Source organism: Trachypithecus francoisi, unplaced genomic scaffold, assembly GCF_009764315.1.
Source record: "Trachypithecus francoisi isolate TF-2019V2 unplaced genomic scaffold, Tfra_2.0 Lachesis_group0, whole genome shotgun sequence".
NCBI classification, from domain to species: Eukaryota; Metazoa; Chordata; class Mammalia; order Primates; family Cercopithecidae; genus Trachypithecus; species Trachypithecus francoisi.
The window spans coordinates 159,576,537-159,601,440 of NW_022681453.1; the positions used below are offsets into that span (position 1 = coordinate 159,576,537).

General features: G+C 40.7%; 1 protein-coding gene across 34 annotated transcripts in view; it reads right to left on the minus strand.

The window, feature by feature from the left end:
* Nucleotides 1–12,436: 12,436 nt before the first annotated feature.
* CEP63 (centrosomal protein 63) overlaps nucleotides 12,437–24,904 on the minus strand; it is an 86,934-nt gene continuing 74,466 nt past the window's right edge. For 19 of the 34 annotated variants that reach the window (XM_033212590.1, XM_033212596.1, XM_033212602.1 and 16 more), the window contains 4 exons: nucleotides 23,823–23,909; nucleotides 19,840–20,045; nucleotides 18,771–19,050; nucleotides 12,437–16,828 (listed from right to left, as the gene is read on the minus strand). In XM_033212590.1, the coding sequence (XP_033068481.1) occupies nucleotides 16,670–16,828; nucleotides 18,771–19,050; nucleotides 19,840–20,045; nucleotides 23,823–23,909 (732 nt within the window). In that variant the 3' untranslated portion in view covers nucleotides 12,437–16,669. Of the gene's footprint in view, nucleotides 16,829–18,770; nucleotides 19,051–19,839; nucleotides 20,046–23,822; nucleotides 23,910–24,904 lie in introns of those variants that run through there. The other 15 variants (XM_033212610.1, XM_033212617.1, XM_033212612.1 and 12 more) reach the window with 5 other exon arrangements.

Sequence of the window (24,904 nt, forward strand, 5' to 3'; positions counted from 1 at the left end):
ATGCTAGCAAGACTATGGAGAAATAGGAACACTTTTACACTGTTGGTGGGAATGTAAATTAGTTCAACCATTGTGGAAGAGAGCATGGTGATTCCTCAAGGATCTAAAACCAGAAATACCTTTTGACCCAGAAATCCCATTACTAGGTATATACACTCAAAGGAATTTAAATGATTCTACTATAAAGACATATGCACACATGTTTATTGCAGCACTATTTACAATAGCAAAGACATGGAATCAATCCAAATGCCCATCAATGATAGACTGGATTAAGAAAATGTGGCACATATACACCATGGAATACTATGCAGCCATAAAAAGGAATGAGATCATGTCCTTTGCAGGGACATAGATGAAGCTGGAAGCCACCATCCTCAGCAAACTAACACAGGAACAGAAAACCAAACACTGCATGTTCTCACTCATAAGTGGGAGTTGAAAATTGAGAACACGTGGACACAGGGAGGGGAACATCACACACTGAGGCCTGTCGCGGGGGTGGACAGGAAGAGGAGAGAGAGCATTAGGACAAACAGCTAATGCATTTGGGGCTTAAAACGTAGATGACTGGTTGATAGGTGCGGCAAACCACCATGGCACATGTATATCTGTGTAACAAACCTGCACATTCTGCACATGTATTCTGCAACTCAAAGTAAGAAAAAAAAAGTTAAAAATAAAAAATTAGTCAGGCATGGTGGCGCACACCTGTAGTCCCAACTACTCGGGGAGACTGAGGCACAAGAATTGCTTGAACCCAGGAGGCAGAGCTTGCAGTGAGCCAAGATTGCACCAGCCTGGGTGACAGAGCCAGACTCCATCTCAAAAAAAAAAAAAGGTGGGGGGGATTAGAAAAGGCCACAGAAAAGTTTTTGGTAAGCTTTTCTTCCATACAAGTGTGAAGCATATATGATGAAATGTTGACATTTGTTAAATGCAAAAGAAAAAAATCATCCATGCTACTATTTTTTAAAAAGAAGCTTTGCCTAACCCAGGGTCACAATTTTCTCCTATTTTTTTTTTTTTCCTAGAAGTTTTTGGCTTTGGTTCTTTATAGATGGCACTCTATTGCAAAATGAGCCCCATTCTGGTTGAAGGGACATACGATGGGTGGCCAGTTTCTGTGGCTCCAGTCTTGTTTGGAGTCCTGCAGACAAGGGAAGATGGTTCTCCTCCTTCTGGGCCCCCACTCCCTTTCCTGGAAGTCTCACCTGCAGTGATGCATCATGGTCCCAGGTCATCTTTACTACCCCAACACTAGTGTGAGCAGAGGTTACAAACTTTATTGTTCGGCCTGTGCAGTGTTGTTGTTTATTTGTTTGTTTTAAGTTAATTGGTGCTCACATTTGAAAACCAGGAAAACGGCATTAAAAAATTGAGTAGCCAGCTTTTCATGAGAAGCCTTTGAACACAGGAAGCCACGTTTTAGTTCCTCCCTTTGGATGGGCTGGCTCTCCAAGTCACCCTACATGTGCCCCTCCATTGTCTCCCAGACCCCGAGGCCAGGGTCAACTTCCTGCTCTGATGCCTTCCTTACAGCTGCCCGCTTGGGTGGCTGATGTTACATGCGGAGTCCCATCTACAGGTTTTCTATTGTTTTCCCTTTTCAGCATCTCACCTGGCCTTGTGACAGCCTTGATGAATTAGGATCATAGTCCACATTCCGCATATGATGAAACTGCCCAAGGGCATACAGCTGCTAAATGGCAAGCTGGCTTTGAGGCCCTACCTCTCTGCTCAGTCTCATTTCACTGGGTCTCACTGCCCTGGGCACTGGGGCTTCAAGCATTGGTGATGGAAATTGCTAAGGGCACAGGTGTGTTACTAGTCCTGCCATGCACACTTGTCAGAGGTTCTTGGAGCAGGAAGGAAGCTGGCATCTGTGTCTTCTGTGCTGGCATCTTCAGGGAATAGCAGGAACTCAGTCTTCTAAGATGAGGGGTTTGCTTGATTAATGTTTGATGAATGAATTAATAAATGGATACACTGTCATTCTGAGTAGCCCATGTATGTTTAAGCATTAATCAAAATAAATTTTAACTGCAGAAATATTTTAGTGGAAGCATAAAGGAAAAGGAGAAAGGGCTGGCCTGCAACGTCCCAGAAACCATACCAGGGCTTCACCCCAAGGCTCTTTCATCCAAAGGCCCAACATTCAAGAGAAGACTTCCCGTGAAAAGCATAAACAACTATATTTACACCTGTGGGGTAAACTGGAGAGAATTTAAGGGGGTCTATATGTAAAAGTCATTGCATTTCTCTGCAATATGTAATGATGATGATGAAAATAAAATGCAAGTATTAAGAAACATTGAATTTATATGAAACTTCTAATACAACCTTTGCAAAAATATTTGATGAAAATCCTATGGCCCGGCCCAGTGGCTCAAGCCTGTAATCCTAGCACTTTCGGAGGCCTAGGGTGGATTGCTTGAGCCCAGGAGTGTGAGACCAGCCTGGGCAACATAGGGAAGCCCCATTTCTACAAAAAATTAAAAAATTAACCGGATGTGGTGGCAGGTGCCTGTAATCCCAGCTACTCAGCAGGCTAAGGTGGGAGGATCACCTGAGGCCAGGAGGCCGAAGCTGCAGTGAACCGTGATTGTGCCAATGCACTCCAACCTGGGCCACAGAGTGAGACCCTGTCTCCAAAGACAGAAAGAAAAAAGGAAAGAAAGGAAGAAAGGGAGGGAGGGAGGGAGGGAGAAAGAGGGTCACAGAGTGACCCTGTCTCCAAAGAAAGAAAGAAAAAAGGAAAGAAAGGAAGAAAGGGAGGGAAGGAGTGAGAGAGAAAGAGGGCCACAGAGTGAGACCCTGTCTCCAAATAAAGAAAGAAAAAAGGAAAGAAAGGAAGAAAGGAAAGAAAGGAAGAAAGGGAGGGAAGGAGGGAGGGAGAAAGAGGACCACAGAGTGAGACCCTGTCTCCAAATAACGAAAAAAGGAAAGAAAGGAAGAAAGGAAGAAACGGAGGAAGGGAGGGAGGAGGCAAGAGGGAAGGAAGAAAGGAAGGAAGGAAGGAATGAAGGAAGGAACGAAGGAGGGAACGAAGGAAGGAACGAAGTAAAAGAGGGAGGGAGGGAAGGAAGGAGAGAGGGAGGGAAAGAGGGAAGAGAGAGGGGGAAGAGAGAGAGGGAGGAAGGAAGGGGAATGGGAGGGAGGGAGGAAGGAAGATCTTAAGCTTTCTAGCATGAAAATTCCTGATGTTTTTAATGACAGTCTTTAAATTCTTCATAGTCCATATTGACGAAAACCCTTTGGCAAAATAGTGTTAATTTTCTTTACAATATTTATTTGAAAGTTACAACAGTACAGATTGTATATAAAGACTCTAATTGAGATTCTACTTCTTTCATTGAAAAATTGTTAAAATTTTTAACTGTCAGTGGTGGTAGCTCACACCTGTAATCCCAGCACTTTGGGAGGCTGAGGCTGGCGGATTGTTTGAAGCCCAAAGTTCAAAACCAGACTGGGCAACATGGTAAAACCCCATCTCTATAAAAACACACACACACACACACACACACACACACACAAAATTAGCCAGGTGTGGTGGCACGTGCCTGAAGTCCCAGCTACTCAGGAGACTGAGGTGGATCACTTGAGCCCAGGAGGTGGAGGTTTCAGTGAACCATGACTGCACCACTGAACTCCAGCCTGGGTGACAGAGTAGGACTCTATAAGAAAAAAAAAAAAAAAAAAAAAAAAAATTCATAGCAATATTATGGATAAATTTTGAATCTAATCAAATATTTTTAGATCCAGTGTTAAAAAATAAAGAGAAACCCTAATTTAAAGAATTATATTTCTTGTTGGAGCAGGCACCCTGTAGCTTGGCATGAGAGGCAGCAGAGCATGCCAGCAGCAGACAGACATAATTGTCTGACACATCACTAGATAATATTTTGGCCTTGTTTATAGTGTTTAAGTTTAGGCCAAGGATCCAAAATGCATCTTGAGACTTCAGAAAGATTCAGAAACTGTTGGATTGTTTTCTAACAACAGATCTGGGACTGTGGTCTAGAGTTGTGCCCACTTGAGCTCTGTCTGGTCTCCCTGCAGAAGCCCCTCCTCCATTTCTCTTCTCTCCCCAGTCCTAACGGGCTGCACTTTGGCAGTGAGCAATTATCTTGGAGCACACAGAGCACCAGCTCCTCCAATAGTGCTATAGGCCCCTTGTCCACAGAGGACAGTAGCATACTCTGCAACTCTGCAGAGGAAATGGTTGAGTGGTCCAGCTTCTCCCTGGTCATATGCGGCCAGTCCATGAGGCTGCATGTCAAGCACTCGGATTGTGACCTACAGAGACTGTGGTGTGCTTGTTCAAACCTGTTCTTCTACCAAGAAGCCCCAGGAGAAGGGCACTCACCATCCTAGGCTTGACCTCACTGCCCTAAATGCTGAGGGCTTCTAAAACCTCAGGGCCTAACTCTAACACAGGTAGAATGCTCTGATCTGTCAGGTGCAGAAAATAGTTCTCCAAAATTCCAAAAAGTATGTCATGAATAAAAACAAAATGAGTATTACCTTGCTTGGGTAAGTTGATTTATTATCTCAGCCCATTTAAAGGCTAAGCTCTTACTTAGCCAGAATACCCAAAGCAATCCTAAGCAAAAAGAACAAAGTCAGAGGCATCACACTGTCCAACTTCAAACTATACTAGGAGACTACAGTAACCAAAACAACATGGTACAGGTGCAAAAACAGACACATAGACCAATGGAATAGAATAGAAAACTCAGAAATAAAGCCACATGCCTACAGCCATCTGATCTTCAACAAAGTCAACAAAAATAAACCATGGCAAAAGGACTTCCTATTCAACAGATGTGCTGGGATAGTTGGCTAACCATATGCAGAAGATTGAAACTGGACTCTTACCTTTCACCACATATGAAAATTAATTCAAGATGGATTAAAAAGTTAAATGTAAAATTTCTTTTTTTTTTTTTTTTTTGAGACGGAGTCTCACTCTGCCACCCAGGCTGGAGTGTAATGGCCGGATCTCAGCTCACTGCAAGCCCTGCCTCCTGGGTTTACACCATTCTCCTGCCTCAGCCTCCCAAGTAGCTGGGACTACAGGCGCCTGCCACGTCGCCCGGCTAGTTTTTTTTATTTTTTTATTTTTTAGTAGAGACGGGGTTTCACCGTGTTAGGATGGTCTCGATCTCCTGACCTCGTGATCCGCCCGTCTCAGCCTCCCAAAGTGCTGGGATTTAAAATTTCAAAGTATAAGAATCCTAGAAGAAAGCCTAGGAAACACCATTCTGGACATCAGCCTAAGCAAAAAATTTATGACTAAGTCCCCAAAGCAACTGCAACAAAAACAAAAATTGACAAGTGGGACCTAATTAAACTAAAGAGCTTCTGTACAGCAAAAGAAACTATCAACAGAGTAAACAAAATGGGAGAACATATTTTCAAGCTAAACAATCTGACAAAGATTTAATATCCAGAATCTATAAGGAACTTAAACAACTCAACAGGCAAAAAACAAACAACCCCATTAAAAAGTGAACAAAAGAGATGAACAGACACTTCTCAAAAGAAGACATATAAGCAGTCAACAAACATATGAAAAAATGCTCAACATCACTAATCATCAGAGAAATGCAAATCAAAACCATACTGAGATACCATCTCACATCAGTCAGAATGGCTATTATCAAAAAGTCAAAAAAACAACAGATGCTGGTGAGGGTTCAGAGAAAAGAGAATGCTTTATACACTGTTGGTGGGAATGTAAATTAGTACAGCCACTGTGAAAAACAGTTTGGAGATTTCTCAATGAACTTAAAACAGAACTACCAGTTGACCCAGCAATTCCATTAATGGGTATATACACAAAAGAAAATAAATCATTCTACCAAAAAGACACATAAACTCATATATTCAGCATTACACCATTCACAATAACAAAGACACAGAATCAACCCAGGTGCCCATCAGTAGTGGATTGGATAAAGAAAATGTGCTATATACACACCATGGAATACTACACAGCCATAGAAAAGAACAAAATCATGTCTTTTGCAGCAACATGGATGCAGCTAGAGGCCATCATCCTAAGCAAGATAAGGCAGGAACAGAAAACCAAATACTGTCTGTTCTCTCTTACAAGTGAGAGCGAGACATTGTATAGTAATGGACATAAAGATGGCAACAATAGACACTGGGGATAGAAAGACAAAAAAGGGAGAGGAGAAAGCGTTGAAAAACTACCTATTGGGTACTATGCTCACTATCTGGGTATTGGGATCATTCAGATCCCAAACCTCAGCATCATGCAGTACACCCATGTAACAAACCTGCACATACACCCCTTGAATTTAAAATAAAAGCTGAAAATATTTTTTTAAAAAAGACTTAAGTTCTTAGAGTCATGATTGACATTAAGCACAAATACCGTCCCCTGTAAACAAGTGAATGTTCACAGGGAACCAACATGACCGGCATGAGACAAAACATAAGTAAGCCTCTGAATTCTTAACCTGGAGTCCACAGACACTTCCCAAGGGATCCAAGGATACAATTTAGCGCTCCGTGAACTTGGGGGGGAAAAACTGACATCCTTACTTTCAATAACCTCTGACTGAAATGTACTTTTCTATTATGAGTATAGGCCACAGTGCTAGCAGTACCCATAGCTTTATTCCAATAGAAATCACAGATATTTTCATAGCTCATTACAATTGTCATGGACATCTTAAAACATTACTTTCATGCATCCCCACTTCAAAAGCATGATAGGTGATATGCCTGCCACTCAGTCTTGTTATTTAATGCATTAACCAGAGAAGTGCATATAATACTACATCACAAATTTGTTTTTTCTTAGGTTTTCATAACTGAATGATGATGTAATTTATTTTCCTTTTAATGATTTGTATCTTATATTATGCACTTAGTCATTATTCTGAGGGGTCCATAGGCTCCTCAACTCTGCCAGAGGCGTTCCTGACACACAGAAGGTAAAGAACCTCTAAGTACCTAAGCCACCAGTTCCCATTCCATTTGGGGAGCAACAGAGGGGGCTGAGGCAAGATCCTTGCCAGTGGGAGGGAAAGAGGGATCTCCTAATCCCATTCAGAGGCTGACCTGGCTCTGGGGAATTTGACTTGCCATGTTTTCCATTCTGTTTTGGCACATTCTTAAAAAACACTTGGTGTGATTTGGTTGTGTCTCTGCCCAAATATCATCTTAAATTCCCACATGTTGTGGGAGGGACCCAGTGAGAGGTGGGTGAATCATGGGGGCAGGTCTTTCTCATGCTGTTCTCATGATGGTGAATAAGTCTCAAGAGATCTGATTATTTTAACAAGGGGAGTTTCTCTGCACAGTTTCTCTTTTTGCCTGCTGCCCTCCATGTAAGATGTGACTTGCTCCTTCTTGCCTTCTGCCATGATTGTGAGGCTTCCCCAGCCACATGGAACTGTAAGTCCATTACACCTCTTCTGTAAATCACCCAGTCTCAGGTATGTCTTTATCAGCAGCATGAAAACAGACTAATACAGTAAACTGGTACCAGTAGAGTAGGGTGTTGCTGAAAAGATACCTGAAAATGTGGAAGCGACTTTGGAACTGGGTAGCAGGCAGAGGTTGGAACAGTTTGGAGGGCTCAGACAGGAAAATGTGGGAAAGTTTGGAACTTCCTAAAGACTTGTTGAATGGCTTTGACCAAAATGCTGATAACTATATGGACAATGAAATCCAGGCTGATCTGGTCTCAGATGGAGATGAGGAACTTGTTGGGAACTGGAGCAAAGGTGACTCTTGCTATGTTTTAGCAGAGACTGGCAGCATTTTGCCCTTATCCCAGAGATTTGTGGAACTTTGAACTTGAGGGAGATGACTTAGGGTATCTGGCAGAGGAAATTTCTAAGCAGCAAAGCACTCAACAGGTGACTTGGGTGTGTTAAAAGCATTCAGTTTAAAATGAGAAACAGCATAAAAGTTTGCAAAATTTGCAGCCTAACAATGTGCTAGAACAGCAAATCCCATTTTCTGAAGAGAAATTCAAGCCAGCTGCATAAATTTGCATAAGTAATGAGAAGCCAAATGTTAATCCCCAAGACAATGTGGAAAATGTCTCCAGGGCATTTCAGAGGTCTTCACAGCAGCCTCTCCCATCACAGGCCTGGAGGCCTAGGAAGAAAAAATGGTTTCATGGGCCGGGCCCAGGGTCCCCATGCTGTGTGCAGCCTAGGAACTTGGTGCCCTGTGTCCCAGCCACTCTAGTTGTGGCAGAAAGTGCCAACATAGAGCTCAGGCCATAGCTTCAGAGGGCGCAAGTCCCAAACCTTGGCAGATTCCATGTTGTGCTGGTCCTGCAGGTGTGCAGAAGACAAGAACTAAGGTTTGGGAATCTCCACCTAGATTTCAGAGGATGTACAGAAACACTTGGATGCCCAGGCATAAGTTTGCTGCAGAGGTGGGGTCTTCATGCAGAACCTCTGCTAGGGCAATGCAAAAGGGAAATGTGGGATCAGAGCCCCCCCCTAGAGTCCCCACTATGGTACTGCCTGGTGGAACTGTGCTAAGAGGGCCATTGTCCTCCAGACCCCAAAATGGTAGATCCACGAACAGCTTGCACCGTGCATCTGGAAAAGCCATAGACTCTCTGTGCCAGCCCATGAAAGCAGCTGAGAGAGAGGCTGTACCATGCAAAGCCACAGGGGTGGAGCTGTGCAAGACGATGCCCACTTTTCCTATCAGCGTGACCTGGATGTGAGACATGGGGTCAAAATAGATCATTTTGGAGCTTTAACATTTGACTGCCCTGCTGGATTTCGGACTTGCATGCAGTCTGTAGCCCCTTTGTTTTAGCCAATTTCTCCCATTTAATATGGGTATATTTACCCAATGCCTGTACCCCTATTGTATCTGAGAAATAACTCACTTTCAATTTTATAGGCTTATAGGCTCAGATTTGCCTTATCTCAGATGAGACTTTGGACTATGGACTTTTGAGTTAATGCTGAAATAAGTTAAGACTTTGGGAGACTGTTGGGAAGGCATGATTGGTTTTGAAATGTGAGGACACGAGATATGGAAGAGGCAAGGGGTGGAATTATGTGGTTTGGCTGGGTCCCCACCCACATTTCACCTGAATTCCCACGTTGTGGGAGGAATCGGGTGGAAGGTGGTTGAATCATGGTGGCAGGTCTTTCTCATGCTGTTCTCGTGATGGTGAATAAGTCTCACAACATCTGATGGTTTCAAAAAGGGGAGTTTCTCTGCACAGGATCTCTTTATGCCTGCTGCCCTCCATGTAAGATGTGACTTGCTCCTCCTTGTCTTCCACCATGATTGTGAGGTTTCCCCAGGCACATGGAACTGTAAGTCTATTACACCTCTTTCTTTTGTAAATCACCCAGTCTCAGGTATGTCTTTATCAGCAGCATGAAAATGGACCAATAAAGCACTTACAACACTTCAAATATTTTGGATCTCTGGAAAACAGTTTGAGAAATGTGGATTTAAGGAATGGCTTTGCCTGGGGAAGAGTCTGGAATTGCTTGGTGTTGTTAAATGATGTGTTAATGTTAAACCTTTTTGGAGCAAAATAAACAAATCAGGTGATGCCTTCTTAGTCTACAAGTCATAGCTCATGCAGGAGGTGGCAGGTTGAACATATCAGCAATCTGGAACCTTACCTGTCCTTTGCTCATGGTCCAGAATTTATTAATATGAACAGGCTACTGCTGGGGTTCCATGCTGGGCTGAGGGGCCTGTCTTCCAGAAGAGGGGATCCTTGGAGTAGCACTGAGCTCCTACCCCAGCCACTGCCCTATTGGGTTACACAGGGACCTGCAGGGTTGCAGTGCATGCTACTGCTGGGGCCAAGGGCTGTGCTTGCCTGTGGCTGAAGAAACTAACTGGGAAATAACACTTGTGGTCTTGTTTATTGTATTTCATTTAAGTTGGGGATCTAAAACACATGTCCTAAATTGCAGAAAAGTCAGGGACTGGTGGGCTGTTTGGGTTTATGCTATACATCAACAGCAAGACAAATCCAAGAGCTGACCCACTGAGAGGCCCCCATTGCCTCCCAAAGCCAGCACCACAGAAATCAGGACAGCTCTGGGAACTGGGGATTAGCCCATCCACACTGGATGCCTGTCAAAGGGATAGCCACTCCAGAAAGACTAGTTTCAAAGAGTATCTTAGCTGATCTGTTTCTCACAGCCAAAGAAATAAAGCAGGTTTAGGTAAAGTACTTGGCTTTTCTTTCTCTACTTTGCCCAGTCATGCTTGTAGAGATACTGAGGGACTTGCTAAGCAGTCTTAGGGCAAAACTTCAGTATGCTCACATTTCCACATCAGTGGTCTGTAACCCTCTCTAAAGTGTTCTGTAAACAGTCTTCCTCTAAGCACTGAGGTTAGTGCCAAGCATTCCTGCAGCCTCTCCTTAGAATACACTTAGCCAAGACACTGCCTGGCTGATGAGTGGCCTTTGCTGCCTGCACCCTCACCTAGCACGCAGCAGCACCAAGACCGAACTCCCACCCAGAGGAGCAGGAACCCCTGCGGTGTGCAGGTCCCTGGGCCCTCTGCCCCACAATATTGCAAGTGCAGAGCCGCCCCACACCACACACGATGCTTGACAGAGCTTGATCATCCACTCTCTCCAACAAAGGTACCACTGTTACTCCTGAATGTGAACTGAGAGTTGAAAATAGAAAACTTTAGAATAGCTTGTGTTGCATGTGAAGTGGTATTTCCTTAATATAAATTTGATATTTTTAAGGAGCTGCCATGCATCAGAGGCTTTTTTTTTTTTTTTTTTGGTAACAGTTAAGCTATAATTTACATACTATATAATTCACTCATTTAAAGTACACAATTTAGTTGCTTTTAGGTGTTATATTCAGATTTGTGCAACCATCACATCAATTTTAGAACATTTTCATAATCTCAAAAAGAAACCCCATACCCTTTAGTCTTCACCTCCCAATCCTATCCCCATTCCCCACCCCAACCTTCTGCCAACCCCTAGCAACTACCAATCTACTTTCTGTCTCTATAGATTTGCCTATACTGAGAAATTCATATAAATGGAATTATACAATATGTGATTTTTTTTTTTTTTTTTTTGCTTTCTTCCTGTCTTCAAGGTTCATCCATGCTGTGGCATCAGTAGTACAATAATACTTCATTCCTTTTTGTTCCCAAATAACATTCCATTACATGGATATACATTTTGTTTATCCATTCATCAGTGATGGATATTTAGGTTGCTTCCACTTTGGTGCTATCGTGAATAATGTTGCTAAGATCATTTGTGTACAACTTTTTGTATGGATATGTTTTCATTTTTCTCAGTCATAGATTTAGGATTGGTATTTCTAATACGGTTAACTCTTTTTGAGGAACTGCCAAACTGTCTTCCAGAGTGACTGCACTATTTTATTTTACATTCCCACAGCAAATACCAGTGTTCCAATTTCTCCACATCGTCTTCAACACTTGTGATTGTCCATCTTTTTTATTATAGTGGGTGTGTAATGGTATCTCATTTTGATTTTTATTTGCATTTCTCTGATGACTAATGATGTTGAACATCTTTTCATTTGCTTATTAGCCATCTGTATATCTTTAGAGAAATGTCTATTCCAATCTTTTGTCCATTTTTGAACTGAATTGTCTTATTATTGAAAAGCTTAAATTTTGAATGACTATTCAACTGCACTTTAAAATTCAGTCCCGGAAGACATTTTATGTCTTTCCCCAGGAAACAGGATACCATTCTGGGAGAACTCTAGTCCCTAAAGCTATGGTTTTTAATCTCTTTTTGATTCACAGACACCTTCAAGATTCTAATGAAAATTATGAATCTTCTCCCCAGAAAAATGCACACATGCACATTTTTTGCATTCAATATTATTAATATATTATGAACATGAACAAATGTTTTGCATTTAATACCAAGGAGTTCTAGACCTTCCCCCATCAACTACTCCCTTACGTTCTTTTCATAAGAGGAGTGCAAAAGTTCTTCTGATTGGATGATTGTCAAATAATTGAACCTGACCTTAATGGGCAACATAAAATTCCCAAATTCTAGTTCCTCACAGAGAGAAAAAAAGAGATGTGAACTGTATTGCCTGAATTATCGAAATCGCACAGTGGAGAAATAGCTTTTACAAAAGATTGGTTTAAAGCAGTCCATCATCCCTCTAAATTTTCCCTTTCCAGGCCATGAGAGCTTTACACCATCATGTTTGGGGCCCTCTCAGAACAGTTTCCCCCGAATTTGGATGTCAGCCTTATGCCATCAACCCACAGCGAAGCACACTGTAGGGGGAGCTGTGCAGATTATTACCAGTTATGAAAATGTTGGACTTCTCTTCTGGATGCTCACACTTTACAAAATGCTGATTCAAACATGGAGAAAAAATCTGTGCTTTTCTTAAGTCTATGATTTTTTTTTTTAATCTTATGAGTACCATAAAACTTTTAGGTAAATGTTTTCTTCTCTGCTTTTCCCCATCTGAAGCTCAGAGGTAACTTGGCTGCCTTCCTCTGGCAACTGAACTGGGTAACTAGATTCATTAGTGAATCAATGTTTACAGCCCTCATTTTTCCTCTGCCCTGATTCTGTTTGTTTCCTTTTTGATGCATTTATACTATTTCAAGCTGTTTTGGGACAAGCTGACACATTTCTAACTTTTTCTACATTTCAATGCTGTTCATGACAACTGTTTGCTTAACCTATGTTCTCATGCCATAGAGTTTATTTTATAGTTATCTTTCTTATCTATAACTTTTCAGTACTGGACTCGAGTGTTTTGCAAACAGAAAATCTTCACCCACGCTTTACCAGGTGTTATGTGTATGTAAGACAGAGAAGGTAAGAATTGTTTGGGTTTAAGCAGAGTCATAGAAACACAGAGTGCTGTAGTATTTTTTCTACACTTGTTGAGATCAAATGAGGCTGCAAGGGAAGGTAACGTCCAGCCCACAGTGGGAAGTCAACTTTACCCTCTTCAGCTAAAATCTGCATAGGAATCCAGATGAAAATTCATTGGGAATCCAGGACAAGAGGAATGAGATGACTTGCCCAATAAAACATTATCTGTAAACACCAAAAGTAGACTACTGATCCCTAATCTTTTCATCTCATTTGGGTACCCTGATCTCTGAGAGATTTTGGAAAATGTGTGTTAAGACACTAACTCAGATTTAGTCTTGACACATTTTAATATTTGGTATTAATATATCTTTTTGAAAAATGAAGGTGAGACATTAAATTACAGTCGAATTTTCTGACAAATTTGGATAACCCATTAATGACTAAATACTTCAGCTTTAAAAAACAGTACAAATTTAAGGAAACACATAGTACCTCATGATTCCTTAAGTATTTCCGGTGACTAGAGTCTGTCATTGTTCCTCCTAGTCAACATGTAGTACAAACATTTCAGAAACGGGTTGCAGTCTACAGATTTTAAGCTGAAGCTTGGGACTGTCTAAAACTCAAAAATCTCCTGAATATAATAGCACTGCACATAGGTACAGTACTTTTAGAAAATCTGCAAAGCCCTTTCAGATACATATTTTCAGTAAATCTTCTCGACCCCATTAGATATTATTTCAGTTTTACTGATAAATACAACGAAGACTTGAATAGCAGTGATTTTCATCCACCCAGTATTTGCTTAGGATGTTACGTGTTAGGCAGCATGCTGACTGAGGATGTCGGCAGGACCTAGCCCCTGAGAGATAGAAATCAAAGAGGATAGCACAGTCTGGTCAGGGCCACACACAGGGTGCTGTGAGAGCAATGAGGAGAAATGTTCCCCGATGTGGGTCAGAGTACAGGGGAAAGCTTTGCCAAGCCAGATAAAGTAGCCAAGTAAATAGGGAGTTTCAAGAGCACATGACAGGGTGTGGGAAGAGGAGGCAAACTGAAGGACAGCATGCACACCAACACGAAAGAAATGATGTGGTGCACCTCAGGAATGGCATTTTCCATTGGTTCCAATTAGCTGAGCCTCTCCTAAGTGCTGGGCTTGTGCCGGGTAATGAGGATCCCACCATGAACCAGATGCAAAGTTCTTGCCCTCAAGGAGTTTTAATTCTAACGGCAGAAATAGACAATACAAACACAAATCAAGTAATGAAATGATTTCAGATAGTGGTGGGCACTATGAAGGAAATAACGCAGGCCAATGAGCTAGAGAAATGGGGAGAAGCAGGTTTGGGAGGCAGCAGTCAAAGAAGGCTTGCTCATGAGAGGATGCCAGAGTGCAGGCCTGCAAGGAGGAAAATGCCAATCACAGGTGAGGTAAGAGAAAGGGAATATTCAGGGTAAACTGCAAGTCAAAGACCCTAACAGGTTAAAGCTTGTTGCACTCAATAAACATAAAGGAGGACAGCATGGGTGGAGCACAGTAAAGGATGATGCAATGGGAGACTAGGCCCAGATTATTGAGGCCCTGTAGGCTATACTAATTCATTTGGATTTTATTCTGAGTGCAGTAAGAAGTCTTGGGACTGGGCACAGTGGCTCACGCCTGTAACCCAGCACTTTGGGAAGCTGAGGCAGGTGGATCACTTGAGGTCAGGAGTTCGAGGCCAGCCTGACCAACATCATGAAACCCTACTAAAAATACAAAAATTAGTTGGGCCTGGTGGCATGCGCCTGTAATCCCAGCTACTCGGGAGGCTAAGGCAGAAGAATCACTTGAGCCCGGGAGGCAGAGACTGCAGTGAGCCGAGATCCTGCCACTGTACTGCAGCATGGGCGACACAGTGAAACTCCATCTCTATCAAAAAAAAGAGAAGCCTTGGAAGAGTCTAAAGGGAAGCAGTGGTGACACTGTTTCATTTACAATTCTAAAGGATAACTCCAGAAGTTCCCTGAATTACTGGTGTGAGTAGTATCAGTTAGGAGGCTACTGCCAGAATCAGGGTGAGAGAGAAGTAGTCTGGATCAGGTGGTAGAAGTGCAGGAGGGAAATGGTTGGGTCTGAGATAAGATTCTGGGGGAAGATTCAGGACCTCCCAAATGACTGGATATGCAGACGTGGGTAAGGAAGGAATTACGAGCAATTCTTAGGAACAGGCAAACATAATGCTATGATATGGAATCTTAGCAAGAGGGAGAATAAAGAGTTCTCTCTTGGAAACAAGATGTTTGTCAGACATCCAAGTGAAGACATCGCATAAGCAGCTAGGTATCTAAGACAGCAGCTCTGGGAGAGGTCAAGATTAGTAATAAATGTAAGGGTCACTGGCCTGTAAGTGGCATTAAGAGCTTGAGATTGGAATGGAAACTTCTAGGGAAGAGAATGCTGAGGGAGAAAACCCATGACAGAGCTCTAGGGGGCCCTCTGACTTAGAGGTTAGAAGAGGAAAAGCCATGAGATGGAGTGGAGGATGAGGCAGAGATGAAACCAGAAGCTCCAGGTCTTAGAAGCCAAGAGAGAGTCCAGCTGTGCTGAATGATGCTCAGACGCTGATTAGGTCACTGGTGAACTCAAGAGCAAGAAAGCAGTCTGGGGATGGAAATGGTGGTAGAGAGGGTTAGGAAGAGAACTGCGGTGGGGCGAGGTGAGAAACTGGAAAGAGTCACTGCAGACATCTCTTTCCAGAAGTGTTTGGGTGAAGGGAAGCAAATAAACACACAGAGCAGTAGATAGACAGGTATAAAAAAAAAATGAGGTTTTTTTTAAAAAAGGGGAAATAACAGGATGCTTTATGCTAATGGGAAAGATCCACTAGAGAAAGAGGATTCACAGGGGCCATACCCTTGAGTTGGCAAGTACACTACACTGACCTGTCTCATCTGTAACTCACATTCTAGTTCCTTTGCTAGATCTATTTCCTGTGATCCTCAGATGCTGGCATCTTTCAGGGCCCCAAACCCAGCCTCCTGCTCCTCTCTCTCTCCACAGCCTCCCTGGTGGATCTTATCAACTCCCATGATTTCAAATGCTTCTGGCACATCAACATCCAGATCTTTATCTCCCATCTAAACTTGTCCTCAGCAGTGCAGACGCTGAACATTTATTTCCAATGGATATTCCATGGGCACCACGCACGAAAGCCAGTCCCTTGCCCTCCCTGCCTCTCTCCTCTGCATGAGTGCTGAGCAAGAGAGGACTGCTTGCTAAGGTTCTTTAGCCTACCCCGCTTATTCACTGCCAGCCTGACTTTATACACCACCAGCCCCTTGGCTAAGAGGGGCTACCAGCCTAGTAAATAACCAGCCCAGTTGGATGGTAAGTGGCAAAACCAGTCTATCAATCCAGATAAGTCTGACCCCTAAATCCATGCTTCTACACATTTCCCTTAAAGAAAGTTCCTGCAGTTACTTTATTTTCAACATGTATCATAAAATCCTTATTTCAATTAGTACACAGCTATTCACATTTAAGTCAGCAAGATAAGTATCACTTTATGATAATACATATTCATATGAGAAAAAAGTCTAGCAAAGTGGTTTATTCTCACAACTTATCGCTGGAGGAAGTCCTTCAAACAAACCAGTGCAGAGAAAATGCCTATCAAAAGTATTGGTTTTTCAGCTTTCTTCACCACTGCTTTAGATGTATCATTTTTATAATTTTATCTCTTCATGTTTTTAAAGAGCTGCTACTTCAGATGACAGTAACTCTTTGGTGTTTCTTTTTATTTCCAAGATTGTGATTTTTTTAAGAGGCTACTTTAAGGCTGTGAATTGTCTCACTGTCTTTTCACTCTCTCTTTTTAGTTCTTCAATATGGGCATCCAAGCGCTCTAGAATGTGATGAGACCTCAGTTCCTCCTCTTCCAAAAATCTAGTAGCTATTGAACCAAGGGGAGAAACAGGCAAGGAACACTGGAAGAGAGACAAATTTTGACATGTGTAAATAAGTAGAATATTATATTTCTAAGACACACTGTTCATGACATTTTCTAACTAGCAATATTAAAAGGTGATTGTTTTCCTTTGAAGAGACTTTTTTGGTTTTCATCCTAATAATAAGAGCAATAAAAGAACAAAACTCAGTAAGTTCTGTAAAAATTAACACAGATCTGTCCCTTTCTGACCCAAGTTGTAATCATATAAAGTATCATATATTAGTTATTGGTCTGAAGAACGTTTCAGTTTAGACTTATATATCCTTCCATAGTTAATGCCTATTATTTCAAACTCACTTTAAAAACCTGAGTATGTCACTTTCATTTTAAAGCACAGAAAATTTAACAAAAATAAATTAGATGCCAGCTAAAATCAATATTTTTTCTCCTCCAAATTTTCAGTCCACAGTCCCTTATCTGAAACCCTTGAGGCTAGTGATGTTTCAGAATTCTGATTTTTAGAAAGGTAGTACAGAACATATGCCATATGCAGTCAATACTCATTCACAACAGTAGTCATTGTGTTCTATAAAGTCACCCAGAACACTGAATTAGCAAACACAGAATTTTTGGCCCAGGGAAATATACACATACAACAAATATACACACACACATACACACACCCCACACAGAGTACAATCCTAAATCCTAGAACAACTCATTCTGGTGGATTCTGTATTTTTTATTTCACATGAGAGACATGAGGATCCGAAGTGGTAACTCTCCTGAGGCCGCCCCACTAACTGGTGCCGAGGCTGGGACTCAGACTCTATCCATTCCTCTATCTGGCGTGGAGCTGAGCTTCTTCCCTACACTGTGCTGCCCCATCCATCTCCACCCTCTGGTCACCTCCGCATAAGCAGGGACAAGGCCGAGTGCTGCCTACTTCAACCTTGGCTGGGATTGTGCAAGTCGGTCACTCAAATTTTTGGCCACTCTGCATATGTCCACGAATGACTGTGGAAGTGCTACACATACTGATTTGGGAGTTATAAAGTTTAGGGAGTAGACAAATTCACAAATACAGAATCTGTGAATAATGAGGATCAACTGTATCACCCCAGTGGAGTCTGAGGGCACATCCCATAACCAAACACACTGATATTTCTGAAGCAAAACGCATGGATATTCACACTAAGTGGAACAGAGAAAGTCTATACAAACTAACACATCAGTTCAGGCCAGGGAAAGTTTTGGTGCCAAAATAATTTTGCTGCTAAACTTAGGAAGAAAGTGAAGTGAGGACTTATTTTGAAAAATAAAAGAAAACCTTTCCATGGATTTGGTGGCACATTAATAGGTCAAAAATACTGCACTTTCATGGCTATACGGCTGCAGCTGGTGACAGGAAATGAAGGGCCCATGGCAAGTGCTTTGGTGCAGAAGGCAAAAAGATGGTGCAGGCTGCACAGCAGTGGAAGGAGCAAGGGACCGGCATGGTGTCCAAGGCACATTCTGCTCTGAGGGCCACCATCTGTGACACCCAAGCCATGCTCTGCACACATCAGAGGCACAGACTTCCTCTACCTCCGAACTCCCTTTCTTCTTTCCAGCAGTTCCTCTTTTCCTCCTTCACTGCCTGTGTCTCAGGACTATGTTGGCATCCAGAGACATTTCTTGAACTAACCATTCCAGAAGAAAATTGAGCATCTCTTAAAAGGGCAGGAAGGGAATTTCCAAGAAGTGTTAAAGACAAATGAATAACTATAACACATTTCAGAACATTTTGAAAAGTAGTCTTGGCTGAAAGTGTCTTCACAAGCAAAAACTGTATGACAGGGATATACCTGAGAATAATGAAGAGTACTTATGATAAAAGAACCAGTAAGGAAAAAAAAACCACCCTCTTCACCCTTAAAAAAAAAAATAAAATCAAACTAAAAAACTAACAAATTAATAAGATCAGAAAGTTTCCATACCGAAGACATAAACTCTTCTTGGTCATTCATACTCTCAGACACAGTGTCAGAAAAATTGGCTTCATTTGTATCTAGCGCTGAAGGCAAAGAGTGACTTTTACACAGAGAGTAGGAAGTCAAAGACCTGGTGGAGCTGCAAGGGCTGATTTGAGGACCCAGGGGGCTTAGCACCCTAGACATGGGGTCTATACTATCCGACGCTTGTCCTCTTGGAGAATGAAGACCTGTTTTGTAGTGCTCAGTCTTTATTCCATCATGTCTGTGCTGGCCATGGGTTGGCCTGGATGGTAGATTAGAAAACAAAACAAATAAAAAATTGTAGCAACTTTTCTCTCTCCAACAGAAATGTAGGAAATTTGCTTAAGCCAACAGCCTAACTAATAAGGCTAGAATTTACAAAATGAGCAACCTACTGAGATCAGGTGTTCTTTCATTCATTCAGGCCCCAAATATCCAATCCCCACTACCAGGTCCCTGCCCTCACACACTTATGGTATAGCAAGAAAGACAAACAAGCTGCCAGGTAATCTAGGTGGTTAGTGCTGGGACAGGAGAAGTGCTGTGCACCTAAGAAGGCACCTAACCTCACTAGAGGGTTGGGTTGGTGTAGGAGTAGAGGTGACCATGTCAGCAAAGGCTTTGGGTAGGAAAACATGTAAGCCATATAACATGAGCTGAAGCCAGGTGGCTTTTCACTGAATGCTTATTTCTTATGGTAACAGCCTATAACAAACTGACTAAAAACCCAATGGAAGCTGTTTATAAAAAGCCAAATTCTACTTCTTATGGGCAAATGGGGTTGAAGAGCATGAAAAGTCTCAGGTAATACACATGTTGTTTACACTGACATCCAGAGTGTACAAAACAAAAGCTTTAATGAAAATGCTATACACCTCCCCCACCCATTTTTTAACATGATCATAGCTTTACTTGTGTACACTATACTTCAGAATTAAACATGGAGTCCTTTGATGAAGATTTAATTTCTGTAAGTCAGAAATTGTTCTCAAAGAAATGAGAATTATATTGTATCAATACACATTTTAAATAAACTTTTAAGAAATTTTACTTGAACTCTGTATTCTTGAACTCAGTTGTTCTGCTGTGTGTTGGTTTAAAGATCCTGTCATTTTGTTTTTTGCACATCTGAGTAGAAATCTCCAGCTGAGATTTGGTATTCATCAAATCTTTCTGTAGTTGTTGATTTTCAGACACTAATTTATTTAATGCCTCAATATAATTCTCCTGGAGATCTGCTAGTGAAATCTCTTTTGCCTAATAAAAAAGAATACTAGAGTCACTTAATCTGTACAAGAATACTTGTGATCTGTGATACTGCTGGTTGGAAAATTCAGTATTTTTTAGTTGTAAGTAGTTAATCTATGGCTTTAATTTAGAAAAAGTGAAGATTTGTTTTTAGGCCTCTAAGACTAACAGAGATAAAGAATTCTTCAAGTAAATGCTGGTGGAACACTAGAAGCACAATGGGCTTCCTTGTATGGCAAGGAATTCCAAGGAGGTGGAGGAAGGATGGAACCAGGATGGAGGAAAGTTGTAAGAGGGAATCAGAAACAGGGAAAAAGAAGGAAAATAGTGGCCATGTTTCTTCTGCAAGAAGGTGAAGGTTGAATAGGCCCAGAATACCAGTGGAAGAAAACAGAGACCTAGTTCAAGGAAAGAAATTTGAACAAAAAGTTCTGAGAAAAAAATCTGGCTGGCAGGGACAACTTTAAAATAAATACCCTCTAATATTAAACACTTTTCTACAACTTTGATATCTACTCATATATAAATTTGGACATGATAAGGCAGGATTCAAGTACATAGTGGGAATTACTATTGCTATCTGGTATCATATATTTGATTGCTCTTCAATTCGAGGTGTTTCCTGGTAAGACACTACTTGAAAAAATGGTAGTCTGGGTGATTTTTTTTCTGATGACAAAATATTTTAATTAGCATTATGCAAAGTTATGGTAATCTTTGGAGTTTAATACCATGGGTTAGCCTGGTCTTTTCTGCAAAAAAAAAAAAAAAAAAATTCTGAAAGTAAGCTCGTCAAGAATGGTCTAACAAACATAATTTTCCTAACAAAAACATAAACTTTAAAATATATCTGTCAACTACCTGTGTACAAGTAGTGACTAAGAGCTACAAAATCTTTCAACAAGTTGTAAATGCCAGACAAGATATCAGAGAAGAACATCTGCAGGACATATGAGTTAAAATGAAACTATTATCAATTTTTAAAACATGGTAAATAATGTATTTTATCAGAGCTGTTATTTCATTACTAAGATAATTAGGTAATTTATTAAAATAGACATTTAACCCAAACATTCATTTGTACAAGTAACTTCAGCTTTCTACATGGTAAAATGCAAAAGGGCACTTTCTAATAATTATTCTTCATAATATGTACAACATATTCACACTGTATGTAAATTCAAAACTAGAGAAAGCTTAAACTGCTGACACGGTTTTCACCAGTTTGATGTCTGATGTCATTAAACACACTTATTAAAAAATGATGATGCTTACCTTTGTTCAGGTATGTTTTAAAAATTTCTCTAAGTTATTATTTTATAAACAATTACTATAGATAAATGAGTATGAAAGGTAATATGAAAACTGAGTAGCAAGCACACATCTAGCTGTGTAAAGAAAGAACAGTATTACCACTATTATTGACAGCTGGAAGTTTCAGGAGAAATTAAGATGAACAGCATCTCTGGTCATGGTCTGGCTAAAGTTCCCCAAGAGTTCTCAATTCTTAAATATGAACAGATAATCACTGCATAAGAGTCTCTCAATCAAGTACTGCCGAATCCTAAGCCTTTACAGAATTCTGTGGTGTAAATCAGTTTCGTTCTTAGAGTTCTCCACTACTAGCTTAATATTGGCTTTATTAGGGGATATCAAGTTCCCTCCCTCCCTTCCTTCCCATCTTCCACCTTATAAAATGTTTAGCTATTGTCTCCTCTCCTATTATTCCCAAACTTGTGGATTTGTGCTTTAAAAATAAATCCTTTCATGATAGTTTTAGAGGGATTTGAGGATACAGCAAGATCAGATGAGTGTTTTCACCTGCCACCTTCCATGACAGCGTAATATTCATAAAATCACAAATTAACCACTGAAATAAATAGTTTATTTCAAAATTTTGGACATTGCAAACAATACTGCAATGACCATTTTATGCACATTTGCTCCTAGAGAATGGTTTCTAAGGGAATGTAAAAAGATAACACCATTCTGAAAACAATTCAGCAATGATTACCAAAATCAGAAACACACATGACCCAGGAATTTAGAGGCTATATGTATTTACGCATTTGATGGATATTGCTAAGCTGTCCTCTAGAAAGGCCATATCAATTCACTTTCTCATTGACAGTGCAATCAATCTGTTTCCTTACATCTTTCTAACACTGGCTATATATTAGTTTTTAAAGGTTATTATCAAACCAATTAGTAAAAGAATGTCTATTTATTTTGCTTTATTAGAGAGGTTGAACAGTTTTCTTTGTTTACTAGATATTTATATTAATTCTGTGAGGTATCTACTTACATCCTTTGCCTATTTTTCTACTGGATTATCTTCTCATTATCTTTGTAGGGAATTTTTATGTATTAATAATTTACATTAACCTTTTGTCTGATTATAAATTGTTTTCTCCCTATTAACCTTTTTTAATAAGGCCTTTTACCTTCCAGAAACTTCACATTTTTATGTTGTAAATCCTCTATGGCTTCATGATGTTTGGAGAATCTTACCCTTCTGAAAGATTACAAAAATAGTCCCCCATTTTTCCAGTTGAAATAAGGTACTCTACAATAGTCTTTTGCACATTCTTCCACCCCAGTATCCACAATCCTGGATTGTGAAATTAGAACTTTTCAGAGCAAACAGGGAGCACCTTGGAATTATGTATCTTTTTGGAGGAATACTCTCTGGAAATGCAGGAAAAAAGCATTTACACAATTTTCAGACATCTGACCTACACCAAGAAAAGATGGGTCAGAATAGATGAGTCATTTCACAAATTATAGGAACTTTGTAACAAAACAGTTAAAAGAGCATCTATGCTGTAACTCACTGTTGGCTAATCATGTTCTCTCTGGTTTCACAGAAGTTTGTATGCATTTCTTACCCTTGCTACTAGATTACTCTAGTCTCTTAAAGGCTAGAGTAATTTGAGTGATTGCAGCTGATCCAAAATCTCTCTTAAAGGCAAGAATGCTATCTTACTCATCCTGTGTTCATTATAGCACCTACTAAAATCCTTGAATATAAAAGATTCTAAAATATTTTACTATGTGAATATCTTGCAGAAAAAAATTAAAGCTAAATTATTTTAAAGACAATATACTTTCTAAAAAGATAACATAAACATAATAATCATTAACAATAATAATAAAAATGCCACCATCTAGCATGTATTGCATACTTACTAAGTGCCAGGTACTATGTTAAGTCCTTCATATACATTCTTCCAACTAAGAACACAGACTGTAGGTATATTTTGTCACATATATAATATAAAAAAAAACCTTTGTGGCCAGGTGCGGTGGCTCACGCCTGTAATCCCAGCACTTTGGGAGGCTCAGGAGGGCAGATCACCTAAGGTCGGGAGTTCGAGACCAGCCTGACCAATATGGAGAAACCCCGTCTCTACTGAAAATACAAAATCAGCTGGGTGTGGTGGCGCATGCCTGTAATCCCAGTTACTCAGGAGGCTGAGGCAGGAGCATCGCTTGAACCCAGGAGGTGGAGGTTGAGCCAAGATCACGCCATTGCACTCCAGCCTGGGTAACAAGAGCGAAACCCCATCTCAAAAAAACAAACAAACAAACAAAAACCCTTCCTGCTGCTGGAGTGGAGAGTCATATTTTGCTCACTTCCAGCATTATTTTGCCTTCATTTCCTTGAGAAAATTTCTGCAAAAGGATCTAAGTTGATCTTAACTCTCTGTTTATAATGTCAATATTTACAAAGTAGTTTTTTTTAAGGCATGGATAGTAGAAAAACTTAAGTTTCTATTTATGTACCTCATGTAAACCCAATTCGAATTTCATCACCATTTCAGAAAGATGATGATTTTCTAATTTGAGTGACTCCAGCTGATCCAAAATCTCCTGAAAAGGGGAAAGCAGAAAAAAATAAATATAACATGTAAATCAAATGCATCTTACAAAATTTTCCACATGGAATTTTCATTAGGCTAAGTCATATTCTTCATTTACATATAAACATATATAAATATACATATATATATATGGACTTTCTTAAAAGATTTATAAGGTGTTATTAAGGTGAATGAACATGAATGGGATGAAGATATCATTCTAATAGGATAAATCAGGTGACAAAGCAGCAAAGTTTCAATTCACTGGTAAATCCCTTAAATCCCTACCCATTCTCCTGTGTTGGCCTCCTCCAACTTGGCTTCTACCTGCAACGTCACATGGAATTGTACTTTATTCACAAAATAATAACTTATTTTCAGTTCTCATTCCCCTTAGCTTTTGTGCTTAACCATTCCCATTTGAAAATATTCCTTCTGGCCGGGCGCGGTGGCTCATGCCTGTAATCCCAGCACTTTGGGAGGCCGAGACGGGCGGATCACGAGGTCAGGAGATCGAGACCATCCTGGCTAACACGGTGAAACCCCGTGTCTACTAAAAATACAAAAAAAAAACTAGCCGGGAGTGGTGGCAGGGGCCTGTAGTCCCAGCTACTTGGGAGGCTGAGGCAGGAGAATGGCATGAACCTGGGGGGCAGAGCTTGCAGTGAGCCGAGATCATGCCACTGCACTCCAGCCTGGGCAACAGAGTGAGACTCCGTCTCAAAAAAAAAAAGAAAGAAAATATTCCTTTCCTTGGCAAAAACTATCTGATTTTCCTCCTCACTGCTCCCTTTTTTTAAGCTTCATTCCAACATCTTTTATACGCTAAATGAGAAGTATCCTAAGTTTGGTCTGAGTCACTTCTCTTTTTATGCAATGCTTTCTCACTATAATCATTAAGTCTCTCAGGGGGTTTCAAATGTCACCATGAAGAAAGGACAGCCATAGCTAAATACCTAATCCTGATTTTAATCTTCAACTCCAGGCCTTCTGTGGAAATGACTA